At 43.3% G+C, this 15,947-nt stretch overlaps 1 protein-coding gene across 3 annotated transcripts in view; it reads left to right on the top strand.

Moving 5' to 3' along the window:
* Positions 1-15,947, top strand: part of AKT3 (AKT serine/threonine kinase 3) — a 214,831-nt gene that overhangs the window by 147,147 nt on the left and 51,737 nt on the right. For all 3 annotated transcript variants that reach the window (XM_054712924.1, XM_054712922.1, XM_054712923.1), the window contains 4 exons: positions 808-955; positions 3,610-3,741; positions 10,088-10,153; positions 11,592-11,660. In XM_054712924.1, the coding sequence (XP_054568899.1) occupies positions 808-955; positions 3,610-3,741; positions 10,088-10,153; positions 11,592-11,660 (415 nt within the window). The remainder of the gene's footprint in view (positions 1-807; positions 956-3,609; positions 3,742-10,087; positions 10,154-11,591; positions 11,661-15,947) is intronic.

Genomic DNA, 15,947 nt, shown 5'->3' with positions numbered 1-15,947 from the left:
AGACCTTTTCTCAGAAAATTCCAAAACATTGCTCTGGGAAGTTTAAGACCTACATAAATGCAGAGCTATACCATATTCATGGATTGGAAGGCGTAATTTATTAATATGGCAATTCCTTCCAAACTGATCTATAGATTTAATGCAGTTCCATTGAAAATTCTAATGGACTTTAAGAAATCAACAAGTTTTAAAACTTATATGGAAATAAATGATCCTTGATCTGATGAGACAACTGTCAAAAAATAAAAGCTTTGTATTAGTGCTTGAGAGACTTATTAATTAAGCTACAATTTATGCCTGCCACTTAAAAAAAAAAAGGAATTTGCCTATGATTTGGGAACAGTGAGAGGTTTTGGCTTTGCAAACCTTTTCTTAGAACTTTTGTTGGACTACAGTAAAAATCTTGAGTATGTCAGTGATGGCTGTACAGTAGCTAAACAAAACAATAAGTACAGCAAACTTTTGGGAGTCAGTTTTACTTTGTAAGTAAGATGTATACGGACAATTAAAATGTAACTGTACTTTTAAAGTACTTTTAACTGAATTTTCTTATAATCCTTTTCTTCTTTTTCTTGTTTAACATACCTCCAAATAAATGCTACTATGAAAATTATGCTATAATTAATTCCTTGGGATTAATTCCACACTGGAGTAAGCGTGGGAGAATATGTTCTTGAGCGTGTGTGTGTGTGTGTGTGTGTGTGTGTTATCGTGGAGGAGACTTTATTTGTGTATATTTCATATAAAAAGGAAATATTTGAATTGGTTACCATCCTCTGTTAATGAGAATTTGCACTTGATCTATAGGGAAGAATGGACGGAAGCTATTCAGGCCGTAGCAGACAGACTCCAGAGGCAAGAGGAGGAGAGGATGAGTTGTTGCAGTCCAACCTCACAAATTGATAATATAGGGGAGGAGGAGATGGATGCTTCTGCAACCCATCATAAAAGAAAGGTAGGAAATAATGACTGACTCCTCTACTTGACACGTGTATGAGTATGGAAGAAATATGCTAAAAATGGCAATTTGCAAAAAATGGCAGCCTATTATCTTATACTAGAGGCCCAGGGCATGAATTTGTGCACAGGTGGGGTCCGGCTGGCCCAGCCCCAATCGGGGCAGATCGGGGCCTGTTGGGAGGAGGAGATGGCAGGAGGTTGGCTGGCTGGCCTGCCCCAATTGGGGCCCAATTAGGGCTGGGCCAGCTGGGGGGAGGGGCCATGGGCCGATCAGGATCAGGGTGGTGGGGCCCATCAGGGGCAGCACTGGCCGGGGGGAGGGGCTGCAGGAGATTGGCTGGTTGGCCCTGCCCCCTATTAGGGTGTAGGGGGTGGGTCAGGGGCTGGGTCACCTGGGGGAGAGGCTGCAGATCAATGGGGTGGGGCAGGACAATTGGGGGTGGGGCTGGCTGGTGGGGAAGGGCCGCGGGGGGGGGGGGGGGGGGGCGTTGGCCGGCCTCCTTGCCCTCGATTGGGGTGGGAAAGGCTGATCAGGGGCTGGTTCGCTGGCCGCAGTGGGCGTCATAGCAACAGGTCGTTTGGGTCATTATGGCATTCTGGTTGCTGGCTTTTTATATGTAGAGATGCCTGGCTACAGTAACTCAATGCTATGGTTAGCGTTTGGAGAGTGAGAGAACAGATGGTGGGACCTGCTGAGGTCATGTGATCTCTCGCTGCCTGGCCTAGTCGTTGTTGTAGAAATTGGTCAGACTAGAGCTTTCCCTTCCCTGAGAGAGAGAACCGAGGCAGGCGGCAGAGGGGTGAACTTCTGTGTCCTTTTCTGAGTGATTCCGTGTATTCCTCTTCAATTATATATTCATATGTTAACCAAATTTCTGGACTAGGCAGTCTTTCTTATGTTCTAGTATCTGTGATTTAAATACATTTATTAAGCATTTGTTATATGTCTTAGCCTAAAGCAGCCACATTGATATGTTAGAGATGATGTCAAGGAAAGAGTATTTCTATATAAAATGTTTACCTAACAAGTCTTAGAATTGGGTTTTGGGGAATTAATTTTCCTGGGGAGTAACCATGCTCTCATTGTTTAATGAAATCTTATTGTAACTTGAACACTATCCAAAAGAGGAAAACATTTTGTGATAGGTTACATTTCATTTGTAAAGACTAGATAATTACTGTGTCTACCACGCTGAACACGAGCATTTGGTATCAGAGATACTTTAAAATGTTCTGAAGTTTTGTCAAAATAGATATGAAATCTGCTTCTGATTTTATCACATAGAATTTTTTTTTTTACTAATATCAATTTCCATGCAAATTCCTTTTTTTAAAGATTGACAGAATAACTGGCAGAAGCTGTGAAATTGAGAGTTAAGACTGTCATACTTTAGAAAACTCTCCTTGTTCCGAAGAATCGCACCCTCAAGGAATATAGTAATACTTTATAATTACATATTACTCTTCATCTGAGAATGTCATAAAGCGGTTTAAAAATTCTTCTTTGATTTTACCCCTACGAGTTCAGTTCCAGCTTATATGACATTAAGTCATAGGATACAGCAAGTATCATTTTCCTTATTGCATAGCACCAACGACCCAAGTTTAATAACTTAAAACAGTCCCCACGTGTTATTTCTCACGCTTTCCCGGTCTGCATGGGCAGTTCTGGGCCACCAGCGATCGCCCAGGCAGCTGCATTCCACGGGCAGTGGGCTGGGCTGGAAAATGACAGAGAGCCTTTCTCACGTGTCTGGGCTCTGGGTCCCCCTCACATGACCTCTCTGCATCCCAGGGCCTCTCTACATGGCCTTCCTCCCAGCCACCAGCCCCGGCTTCCCACAGCCTGAGCGGACAGGCTGACAGGCTGGGTCTGGGCCTGGCCGTGTGTGGCTCTGACTCTACTCTGTGTTCACAGCTGGACACAGCGCCAGCCCAGGAAGAGGGGAGGTTGACCCGCCTCTTAATGGGAGGAGGGGCAGTAAATATTCTGTATATTTAGTCCCGTTGGTTTGGTTTTTAGGTGAATTAATAAATGTACTTTGTTATTTCCCCGATGTCTCTTGCTGCTTTTCTTTTGAACTAGAGATACCATTGAATGCTACCACATTATAACTTGACATTTGGAAAAACGGTGGGTAGCGTAGAATGTTGAAAATGAACAGAGGCGTTCATTTGTAAAATCTTTAGAATTTTTACATGTATTTACATGAAGGATATTGATTGGCTTGTAGTTTTCTGATAATGTTTTTGTCTGGTTTTGGTATCAGGGTAATGGTTACCAATTATTGGGAAATATTCTCTCCTTTTCCATTTTCTGTAGGCGCTTGTACACAATTGCTATTATTTCTTCCTTAAATGTTTATACAATTCACCAGCAAAACCATCTGGGCTAGGAGTTTTCTTTGACTAATAATTTGAGTATCTGAGGAATCGTAGGTTCCAAAGTATTGTCTCCGGTATCTGAGAATTGCTTCAGTGATTTCCGGCATCTATGACTGCTGATGAGACGCCAGTGCCATCTGATTCTTACTCATTTCAGAGAGCTCTTGGTAGAATTTGCCTGTGAGTGGATATGGCAAATGAGTGGATAGTTACAAATAAGTTGTATCAAATATTTCATGTATTTTTTTAATTTGTATTTTTCAGACAATGAATGACTTTGACTATTTGAAGCTACTAGGTAAAGGCACTTTTGGGAAAGTTATTTTGGTTCGAGAGAAGGCAAGTGGGAAGTATTACGCTATGAAGATTCTGAAGAAAGAAGTTATTATTGCAAAGGTAACTGAAAGTTTTGTTTACACTGTACACATGTGTGTGTCCTCACACATACGCATGATTAGTGTCGAAATTCCCTTCAGTAACCAAAATGTTGGTTGTAGGCTACTGTTAACAACATCTATTATCTTAATATTTGTAATATTAAAACTTTCAAACATTTATAGTATGATCTAAATATTGTATACTGAAGCTATTTTATTACCTTGAGGAGATAGAAATATTTATCCTATGTGTGTTTGGGAGAACGTTTTTGCTATGTTTTTGTGACCTAGATCACTAATTGCACTGCTGTTGCTTTTTATTTTCCCCCAACATTCTGAATTTCCTGTTGAATAAGCGGGATTAGAATAACAGATGATTTGTACTCATAAATGATACAGCTTATATCTGTTGAATGGTAAAGCAGCCGTAGTAAATTTGAAAATACAAGAATAATGAAACTAAAAGAAATAGTTCTTGACATGTTTTTCAGGAGGCCTAACACCTTCTCGTAACTTTGTTCACCTCTGCAAATAACGAACACGTTAATGATGCCAGTTCTCAGGGTTCTAAATGAAACCCCTATTCCCTCAAAAGGCAAATTTGATCTACTTTATAAGTTGGTCCAAGCTTTGTCTTGTTTATTTCAACAGTGACCTACAGTATCATTGTTATCCTGTGTAGAGGACTTTAGCTTTCAGTAACTTACAATATTTCCTGAATGGAGTGAATAGCTCCACCCACTCTGTGAGTTACGCTCCCGCGTCTTGTACGTTTGTTTCAACCTCGGCTTCTTTGCAGTCAGTGCTGGTGGGGGAAAGACTCAGACAGGCCTAGGATTGTAACCCCGCTTTGCATCTTACCACCTAGTGACCTTCCCCAAGCAGTTTGGGGCGGAGTACCATCCCTCGGGGACATTTGACAGTATTTGTGGTTTGGGGAGGTGGGGGGCATATATGCTTATCACGATGACTCGGAAGGAAAGGACTGACTGTGGTCAGGTAGAGGCCAAGCACGGTAAACAGCTCGCAGCGAGCGGAGCCGCCCAGGAGAACCGCAGTTGGTCCATTTGTAAAAACTGTATTTGTGGGGAACAGTGTTCCTGGACAAGAATGTGATGTTGAATGGAGTATATAAAGGATTCAGCGTAACGCCTGACACGTATGGTAATTAAACTGGAATTTTCTGTGGGCTCTGCTGCTTACTACTAAACGATCCCAAACAAATCATTCAACTTTTTGTTGCCTTGGTTTTCTCACCTGAAAAATGAGGGTCCTAATCGTGTCCCTCTCATAGGGCTGTTGTCAGGATCCAATGAATTAACAAAGAAATGGGCCCTGGCTGGTTTGGCTCAGTGGATAGAGCATCGGCCTGAGGACTGAAGGGTCCCAGGTTCGATTCCGGTCAAGGGCATGGACCTTGGTTGCGGGCACATCCCAGTAGGGGGTGTGCAGGAGGCAGCTGATCAATGTTTCTAACTCTCTATCCCTCTCTGTAAAAAATCAATAAAATATATTTTTAAAAAAGAAATGGAATAGCACCTGCCATCATTATTGAATAAATTTAGTTATATATTGAATAAAATTAAAATCGCATTAAATGAAAATAAATATATTATTGTTACATATTTGCTATGATGATTATGAGTGCCGCCTGCTGTGTATCATGCTTGAACAAATGTCATCTCCATTCTGTTTTTCCTTTCTTACAGAAGCCTCACTTGGATTCTGTCTTATCTCACTAATTAATTACACTTTTCCGAGGAACTGTATTCCACAAATGATAGAATATCCCGATTGCTGTAGATCCTCGCTGCTTGCCCCAACAAGTTCATTTATCAATTCCTTGAAGGAAAATGGGCTTATTCATAGCGAAGTGATTAGCAATGTGACATTTTCGAGTCTGACAAGACCTGGGGTGTGAATCCTGAGGCGCCCTCTCGGCATCGTCCCGGGGGTGAATGAAGCGCATCTGCCTCATTCCTGCGGACATCACATTGATCACCTGGTCAACGGGTGTCTGCCGGGTTCGGCCATTGTGACGTTCCGATTTCTCCCTTTTTAATTAACAACTGTCTTAGAGGAAATACTCTGTGACTGCGCACATGTCCTTTTTTCTTCTTAAAATTTTGCCCACTGTTAACCATCTATCAGTGGATCTTGTCTACTACAAGTATTGCCACGGTCTACTTTAGATGGTTTTCTGTCTCCCTCATTCTTCATACATTTATTCTTACACTAACGAAAGGTTTGCCAATTTTGTTAATCTTTTCAAAGAACCAGCTTTTTGTTTTCATTGATTTTCCCTGTTCTCTATTTTATTTATCTGTGCTCAAATCTTTATTGTTTTCTTCCTTCTGCCAGCATTAGGTTTAATTTGTTCTTTTTCTAGTTCCTTAAGTTGTGCAGTTAGTTGGTTAGTTGTGGGGTTGAGGTCTTTTTCTGTGTGTGTGTTTTTGTTTTTTTTAACTCTCATGGGAGGATTTGTCTTTTTTACTTTTTATTATTGATTTTAGAGAGAGAGGGAGAGGGAGGGAAGGGGAGAGAAAGAGAAACATCGATCAGTTGCCTCTCAGACACAACCCGACTGAGGATTGAACCCACAACCTAAGTACGTGTCCTGACCGGGAATCGAACCTGCACCCTTTCAGTGTACAGGACGATGCTCCAACCAACTGAGCCACACCTGCCAGGGCTCTTTTTTTAAAAAAAAATGTGTTTAAGGCTATAATTTCCCCCTTAACACTGCTTTTCCTGAGTCTCATAAATTTTGGTATGTTGTGTTTTCTTTTTCTTTTCATTCATTTTTCAGTATTTTCTACGTTAATTTCCTTCATAATTTCTTCTTTCAACCATTAGTTGTAATTAATAGCTTTTTCAGTTTTCCTTCAGTTTTTTACCTCTAACTTTATCCCAGCGTGGGTGGGGAAGATACTTGGTCTGATACCTGCCTTTGCCATCCATGGAGACTTAATTTGTGGCGTAGCGTACGGTGCATCTTTGGGATCTGTTCCACGCGCCCTGGAGGAGGCCGCGCGCTCTGTGCAGGGTAGAGTGCTCCGAGGGTGTCCACTAGACCTGGGTGGTGATTGTGTTTAGTCTTCTATTTCCGTACATATTTCCTATCTGGCCGGCCAAGCCCATTGCAAGTAGGGGATGGAAGTCTCCAGCTATTGTTGTGGGACTATGTATTTTCTCTTCAGTTCTGTCCATTTTTGTTTTATATATTTTTATGGTCTGTTATTAAGTACATAAATGTTTGTAATTATAATTCTTACTAGTGGCCTGGTGCACGAAATTCATGCACGGCAGGGGCGGGGGGGTGTCCCTCAGCCCAGCCTGCACCCTCTCCAATCTGGGACACCTCGGGAGATGTCCGACTGCCGGGGAATGTCCCTGTGGGATCGAGCCTAAACCAGGAGTCGGACATCCCTCTCACAATCCGGGACCACTGGCCCCTAACCACTCACCTGCCTGCCTGCCCGCTTGCCCATAACCACTCTGCCTGCCGGCCTGCTCGCCCCCAACTGCCCCCCTCCGCTGGCCTGATTGCCCCAACTGCCCTCCCCTGCCAGCCTCATGGCCCCCAACTGCCCTCCGCAGCCAGGTGCAGAACACTTGCCTCATCGCCAGGGCGACGGGGCAAGCGTTCTGTGCTATAGGCGCCACCATCTTTGTGATGGAGTGATGGCCAATTTGCATATTCCCTCTTTATTAGATAGGATTGTTTTGAACCTCTTATTAATACACACATCATGTCTCTTTCTTTGTCTCTTACAACCTTTTTGTTGTTCTGATAACGTGCTAGCTACCCCTGCCCCTGCTCTATTTTGTTTATGATTTGCATCCTTTCACTTTCAATATATTTGTGCCTTCAAAGTCTTACAGGATTTGGTGTGTAGGCCTTCATTTCTTTGGCCAAAGAGCCAACAGGATGGCCTGACAGACTGAACGTAGGAGAGGAGAGAAAGAAGGAGTTGAGGATCGTTGCCCCATTTCCTGGCCGAGCAATGGGAAGGATATTCGCAGCGACGGGGGTGATATTTTTGTGGGGGAGGAGCAAGCTTCTTGATGGCGGATTAGAAATTAGGATTTGGACGTATTGATTTGATATTTTTGTTAGACACTCCAGTTTAAGTCTATCAACTTCCATCCTGGGATTGAGGGAAGCAGTCTGGGGGTGAGAAGTCAGCTTTGGAAGACCATTGATTGCCATGTACCCTGTACACCAAGCATGTCAAACTCAAAGGCTAACACAGGCCAAATAAACGAGGCATGCGGCCCACGGGCCGTGAGTTTGACATGCTTACTGTACACTGAGCCTTAGTCTGGATGAGGGCCCCAAGGCCATGAGGCCCCAGGGAGGAGAAAAGGGCTGAGGGATGAGGCCTGGGGCACTCAGAGGGTAAGGGTTCAGAGGTGAGGAACCAGCAAAAAGACTGAGAAAAGGTGACCACGCAGAGGAGGACAGTGAAGAGATTATGACGCCCTGGACGCCAGGTTTCCAGGGAAGAGAGTGATCAGATGGGCCATATGTTATTAAGGACTCCCGTCCTGAGGAGGAAGCAAGCTGGCCTTTGGAAAGGGTGAGGGAGTGAGGTTGAGATGGAGAGAGACGACTTGAGATCAGACAACCTGGGCCCCAGCCCCGGCGCGGCACTGACTAGGGGACCTGGCAGGGCTGTTTGTGCACCTCAGCGCCTGTGCAAGGCATGTACACGGCCTGGGAAAGGTTTGAAACAACCGTGTACGGGATGGAAGGTGACACAGGAGCAGTGAGTCAGAATCCTCCGAGAATTCAGCTGAGGTTGGAGGGGGATATAATGGTGCTTTCTCTATATCTGTGATCCCCCTTCTGATGTGGAATAGAGGTGAGCATGGGAGATTGATCTGTCCCAATACTAGAAATTGGAAGGGACAGAGGAAAGACGGGAATGTAGTGAGGGGCAATGTAGACAAGAGTATGCAAGCAGCATGCTCTCCGGTGTCAGCAAGCCTGGCCTCCGAAGGGATGTGTCACCGCTGAAGCCCAAGGAGTTCATGTGTCTTTTCATCCAAGTCCCATTTGGAACAGGAGCCTCAAGAACAAAGATTGCAGTCGGCCGGCGTGGCTCAGTGGTTGAGCGTCAACCAATGAACCATGAGGTCACGGTTCAATTCCCAGTCAGGGCACATGCCCGGATTGTGGGCTCATTCCCCAGTAGGGGGCGTGCAGGAGGCAGCTGATCAAGATTCTCTCTCATCATTGATGTTTCTATGTCTCTCTCCCTCTCCTTTTCTCTCTGAAATCAATAAATATATATTTATTTTAAAAAGAACAAAGATTCCAGTAACAACACATGGGAAAGGTGACTACTAGTATGTGTTTATGGAAAACAGAGAACAACTGTGCTTTCATTTGCTCCATCAAGGTTAAAAAAAAACACACCTTCATATAAGAGATTAGAAATAGAAATCAAGGAATAGTGAGAAGCTAGTTTGGCAACTGGGAGCAAGCATGTCACTGTGTTATAAAATCTTTTTTCTAGCCCTAGACAGTCTGGCTCAGTGGGTAGAGCATCGGCCTGCAGACCGAAGGGTCCTCCTCCCTGTCCCAGGCCCTGGTCGGGGCTCATGCAGGAGACAACCAATTCACATCAGTATTTCTCTTGTCTTTCTCTCTCTTTCACTCTCTCTAAAAATCAGTGGAAACATATCCTTGGGTGAGGACTAAAAGAATAATAATAATAATAACAATAATCCTATCTAATAAAAGAGTAATATGCAAATTGACCATCACTCCAACACACAAGATGGCTGCTCCCATGTGGACACAAGATGGCTGCCACAAGATGGCCTGCAGGGAAGGGCAGTTGGAAGGGACCAGGCCTGCAAGGGAGGGCAGTTAGGAGGGACCAGGCCTGCAAGAGAGGACAATTGGGGGCAATCAAGCCTGCAGGGGAGGGCAGTTAGGGGTGACCAGGCCTGCAGGGGAGAGCAGTTGGGGGCAATCAGGCTGGCAGGGGAGTGGTTAGGGGGTGATCAGATTGACAGGCAGAAGGGGTTAGGGGCAATCAGAAGGCAAGCAGGCGAGCAGTTGGGAGCTAGCAGTCCTGGATTGTGAGAGGGATATCCGACTGCCCATTTAGGCCCGATCCTACTGGACATCCCTTGAGGGGTCCCAGATTGGCGAGGGTGCAGGCTGGCCTGAGGGACACCCCCTCCCCCCTCCCCCCCATGCACGAATTTCGTGCACCGGGCCTCTAGTAATAATAATAAATGAATAAAATCTTTTTCCGTCTCTGGGTTTTACCTCTCCTGGCCTCGAGAATGGGGCCGTTTTCTGTTGGTCTCAGAACCTGCATTAAAGGGGCCTGTTTCTCTTGCAGGATGAAGTGGCGCACACCCTCACCGAGAGCCGGGTACTGAAGAACACGAGGCACCCCTTCTTGACAGTAAGTGACCAGCGGACGGATGTGGTCGCCGCAGCATTTCTGATGAGAGGGGGTTAGACAGAACTAAGCTAAGGGACAGAACATTGTCAGTACCAGTCATTGAGGTACGCCCTGCTCTGTGTGGGAAGACTGCAAGTCCGATTTCTTGGAAATTACCGGAATGTAAGGGTTGAATTTGCCATATGCGTGCATCTGTAATCCCTCCCATTACGCAACTACGACTTTTAGGAGATTTTTTTTTTCCTCCCATGAATTTCACTACCTTGAATACAAATAACTCACACAGCCAATAAATGAACGATGGCGTGTTAAGGAGACCACTGAGAAAATGGTGGACTTAAAAAGGGGCCAGCTGAAAAGATTAGCAGTAAATGTAAGGGTTTTATGCTTCTTTGGTTTATTATAAATACATACATGATCAGGCAATATTGTCCTCGGATGTGAAAGGCAGAAATCGCTGCTGAACATTTTTTGTAGAAATCGAGACTTCTTTTAGTGATCGAGGACTTTCAGAAACAGGAATACTGAGCACATTACATTAAGGGCAGGATCAGGCATGCTATTTCTTCACTAGACGAAGTATAAACTGTGAAGTATGAAGCAAACCAATTTTTTTTTAGTCCTGTTCCTTGATTGATTGTAATTGAGGCATAATCTGCCAAGTTTCTTCGAGTTCTGGTTTCAGTGAAGTACATTAAGATGAAAAGTACCAGCTAGACTTTCAAAAGGAGGAATGATATTATTCATTGTAAACTCAGTGGAACAATAGGCCATAGGGGTACACATTGTGGCTGAGTTTTCTCTTCAGAGTAACCTTGACTGAATTTCAGAGATTTTAAAGGGTCTTTTAAAGATTTAGGATTGCCTAATGTAGGAATTTTCACAGGTATCACCAGATATCTGGACTTAATGTTACATTGTTGTGTGCTTTTTGTCTAGTATATTAAGATAGTTCTGCGGTCTTTATAACCTATGAAATTACATGAACCAACTCCATTGAATTTGGAGATGTTATGTCCCCTATGTGCAAAAAGTTATGTTGTAATGATTAGATCCCCAAATATAACTAACTGCCTGAGACCTCCCCTAGAGTAATTTGTCGGCCTCGCTCTGCGATCTCATGGATAAGCGCTTTGGGGACCCACACAGTACGAAATGGATGGCACACTCGATTGAGAAGTGCGCATCACAGTTCCTAAGTTAATTTTTCCTTAAAGTGTTAATTTTCCCCTAGCAGTGCCCATTGCTGAGAGAAACATCATTTGTCTTACGTTTCTCATAAACCCTACCTTAAGCACTCTTCAGGGGTAAACAGACTCGCAGGGAATGATAGCCGTTCATTTCATCAGGCCCGCTTACTGTTTCTGAGTGTGCTGTTTTGGTGCCATTATAACAATGTAGGATTATAATATAACATGTTTTCTTTTTTCATTTCAAGTCCTTGAAATATTCCTTCCAGACAAAAGACCGTTTGTGTTTTGTGATGGAATATGTCAATGGGGGCGAGGTGAGTGACCGGTAAACCCAGCACCCGCATTTGCATGGTAATTCTGTCAGCCGTTTTACAAAGTTATGAAAATATAAGTTGTAATGTCACAGCTCTCTGCTTCGTGGGAGGGCTTTGAGGAGTTCTTTCTACTGTTCAGTAGATGGGAGCAGAATAATTCCTAATGAAATGTAATGATTGTTTATATTTTTTAATAACTTCTTTCATATGTTGGCCAATGTAATCATATTCTACATTTTTCTATATTTTTCAAGTGTAAAAACATTATCAAAAGTAAAATCATGAAGTCATTTAATTGTGAAAGTTAGAAATGTAGGATTTATGATGCTTTACGAAGTTCTTAGGTTTTTGTGAAAATTGCAACACACTATTTTACTCATTGTAAACTCAGTGGAGTGAAAGATCATAGGACTCATGGGACTGAGTTTTCCCTTTTTCTGTGCAGTAACCGTGACTGTATTTAAGAAATTTTAAGGGGTCTTGCAGTTTTAAAGAGAAATCCAATTAGTAGTATATTTCACCTATTCCCTTAGTCCTCATCCTTTCTCCTCCCTATTTTGATCAAAATCAATGTGAGGGGAAAAATATAATTTCCCGAAATAGTTCATTGGAAATCTTTCACATTGTGGGCTTTCTGAAGTAAATTTAAATTTAATAAGTAGGGGCTTGTATCTCACCGACCTTGAAAGTCTTATTTTCCAAAATAAACTTAAATCCTGTATAGAATCTTTCCTTCTGTAAATTCTTGTAGGAATGAGTTCGTGGCAAAATTCGCTTTTTGGTGAGCACATTTGCGGTGCTAGGCAGCGTAAGTTTACCGTAATGTTTTAAGACGCTGTCCTTTCTACGAAGGAATTCATCATTTATCTTATAAGTGTGTGACAAATAAGACGATATAGTGGAAGACCTCAGTGCAAATAAACCCATAAGAGAAAGTGCTTTATGGGTGACCTAGCGTTTCGGGGAGGCCTGCAGTGAGGTCTCGGCGGGGGACCTGGTTGGAGACGCTGTTCCAGGCCGAGGCGATGACCTGAGCAGGATCTCTGGTTGGTGAGCGCAGGGCGAGAGCTTGAGCACTGCGGTCATCGCAGCCCAGCTTTCCGAGCGGGGCCCTCACAGTCACATGCTCTCTGCGAACATACGAAGAAGATGGGTGTCACGGAACTGTATGGGATTGATATGTCTCAACAACCAAGTAACAGCATGGATAGAACGACAACTATCAACACTGGTGTTTGGTTGCAATCGGAGAATTAATTGATAGAGTGAACTTATGAAGAATTTATTGAGGGTAAGATTATAAACTTCGCTTTGAAAGGTTGGATGGATGGATGAGTAGATGACCAGGGGGGAGAATAATACAGGGAAAACTACAAACTGCTGCTAAGTTGTAAGAAAAGACACACGTGGAAATATCACAGAGGATAAACAGGGTCAGAACTGTGGCTACAGAGCTGGAGCCATTCCCGGGAAGGTGGTAAGTTAGGTTATGGAGGTGGATAATTTCTACTTCATGGGCTTAACTTGATGAAACCCCTGAGTTAGTATTATCAGAACTGAAAATGCACCTGCCAGTTCCACTTCCTATATATCCTGAAGACATACTCACAAATGAATCATAGATAATTACCTTCATTGCAGCATTCTGTACCTTAAATGAACATTCATTAGAACACTTGCTTAAACATCTTGTATTATATTTATGCAGTGGAATACTTTATATCCATTAAAAAGAATGAGATGGCCCAATTTGCGCTGATACAGAACAATTTCTAAGCTACATTATGAAGTGGGGAAAAAACAACAAAGCATAGCTAGATGATAAAGCAAGCCACCATTCACTGTGTTCAAGTAAGACCGCACCTGTGTGTGTGTACACTGACTGTCTGCAGCTACACCCCGGGCCTTGATGCTGATCTTTAGGAAGATGAACTGAGTGGCTGGGACAGGGTGGGAGAAGACTTATTCACTTTAGTATTCTTGTGCAGCTTTTATTTTATGTCCCATGAATATATATTATTATTTTTAAAAGTGAAGGAAAGAAGATAGGCAGATGGATGGATGGATGGATGGATGGATGGATGGATGGATGGATGGACGGGAGGATGGATGGATGGATGGGTGGACGGGAGGATGGATGGATGGATGGATGGATGGATGGATGGATGGATGGATGGATGGATGGGTGGGTGGGCGGATGGATGGCTGGATGAATGGATGGATGGATGGATGAGCAGGTGGGTGGAAGGATGGATGGGTAGATGACCAGGGGGGAGAATAATACAGAGAAAACCATAAACTGCAGCTAAATCTCAGAGAAACACTCTTGAATTAGAGAAGTCTCCTTACACAGTATCATATATTTACATCTCTTATAATAATTATCACATTGAATATCTCTTCCTAGAGGGAGCTAGCTAGCCGGGACTTGTACTTTTATTTTATTATACACTTAGGGTACTTCTGAGATTAATTAATTCAAGATTGTCGAAAAAATTTTATGCACAAAAGCAGATTTTCAGACTAGCCAAATGGTTTTCTTTAGCATTGACACTCCTATAGTATTTCTCTTGTTTGGCATTTCTTCTCTTTTTTTCAGAATTTCTGTTTTGGGAATATATCATAAAAGACTAAATTATTTAATGTATTGAAGCAGGTGAACTGCTTCTGTATGTGATATATCTTTTTAAAGTACATGGATAGTATAGCATTGACGTGTGTGTGTGTGTGTGTGTGTGTGTGTGTGTGTGTGTGTGTGTATAATGAAAATTTAATTATTTTTATTCAATTTTAGTAAAAATGGAAGTTTGTGTATGTAATGTCCCAATTCTTTCAGGTAATCAAATGTACTTACATATTTTAAGTGCACTTCATAAATACAGACAGTTATTTAATTGTTGGAACTTAATGGGATTATTTCAGTTCTAAATGCATTGTTTCTGGGAAGGGAACCTGCTGGGAAACCCATGGCGATTGGTTTACTTTTGGTTTTGCTTTAGGTTCGCCTTGTCGTTATTCTGCCCAGGGATGCTGCCTGGAAATGCAGAACACTCATTTGCTGTAGAAAAATACCAACCAAAGTACTTAGCTGTTTGAAATCAGACTGAAATAGAAGTGAGGGGAGCTATGAACTCACACATACAACCCACAGCAACACCCATAGGTGCGCCCGGTGGGGGACGTGTGTGTGAGACCTAGAGGGCTGAGCGGGAGGAGACTGTCCTGGCGGAAAGCGAGCTCAGGTGAATTTATGGTACTTACGCCAACAGCGGCATCTCAGACCTCCTCACAGCCACGTCCTCCCTGCGCTAGCCTTCTCTAATGCGCCCAGTGAAGTAATTACAACTAGCCCAGTTTTCACTCAACTCATACTTGTTGTCTGTTGACCTTTAACTAGCAATAGCATCCTTTCAGTCTATGTTCTGAATTTATCTTGAAATACAAATGCAGCAGTCGAGACATTTCTTTTCTTATACTTTCTTCACATGTTGGGAACATGTGGACTTCTTTCAGCCTTATATACTGCACAGGAGATTAGCATGCTCTTGGCCATGCTTGGTATATCACTATGTTTGCCAGTATTGTTTAAAGCACTAAATAAGCTTTTTTAAGATATATTTTTATTGATTTCAGAGAGGGAGGGAGGAGAAAGAGATAGAAGTATCAGTGATGAGAGAGAATCATTGATTGGCTGCCTCCTGCCCCGCCCCGCCCCCCCCTCTCCACCCCCCCACAATTGGGGATTGAGCCTGCAACCCAGACATGTGCCCTGACCTGGAATGAACCATAACCTCCTGGTTCATAGGTTGATGCTCAAGTACTGAGCCACACTATCAGGGCATAAATAATATTGATATATGTGGATTCTGAATAAATACTGGTTGTGAAAAAATCAACATATACTGACTTGTAGGCCTGTCAGGATAATGGAGTCCCATCATAATGGCATTTAAGTTATATGAATTCAGAGAAATCGGCTCAGCAAGAGCTGGAGAAGCCTGAGGAGGATCCTGGGCAGAAGGAGCCGGATGAGAGAAGCCTTAGCGATTAGGGAGAGTATGTTACGTAGGAGAGTGTAGAACAAGCATGTCAAACTCGCAGCCCGCGGGCCGCACGCCTCGTTTATTTGGCCGGTGTTAGCCTTTGAGTTTGACATGCTTGGTGTAGTATATCCTGCGGGGTAACAACGGACAGTCTTCATTGGATTTCACATCTACTCGCTCCTGAGCGGAGAGCCATGGGCTCTTCCTTCTTCCTGGGCTGACACAAGGTGTGCCCTGGGCTGGA

Source organism: Eptesicus fuscus, chromosome 24, assembly GCF_027574615.1.
Source record: "Eptesicus fuscus isolate TK198812 chromosome 24, DD_ASM_mEF_20220401, whole genome shotgun sequence".
NCBI lineage: Eukaryota > Metazoa > Chordata > Mammalia > Chiroptera > Vespertilionidae > Eptesicus > Eptesicus fuscus.
This window is presented reverse-complemented; position numbering and strand designations above follow the sequence as displayed.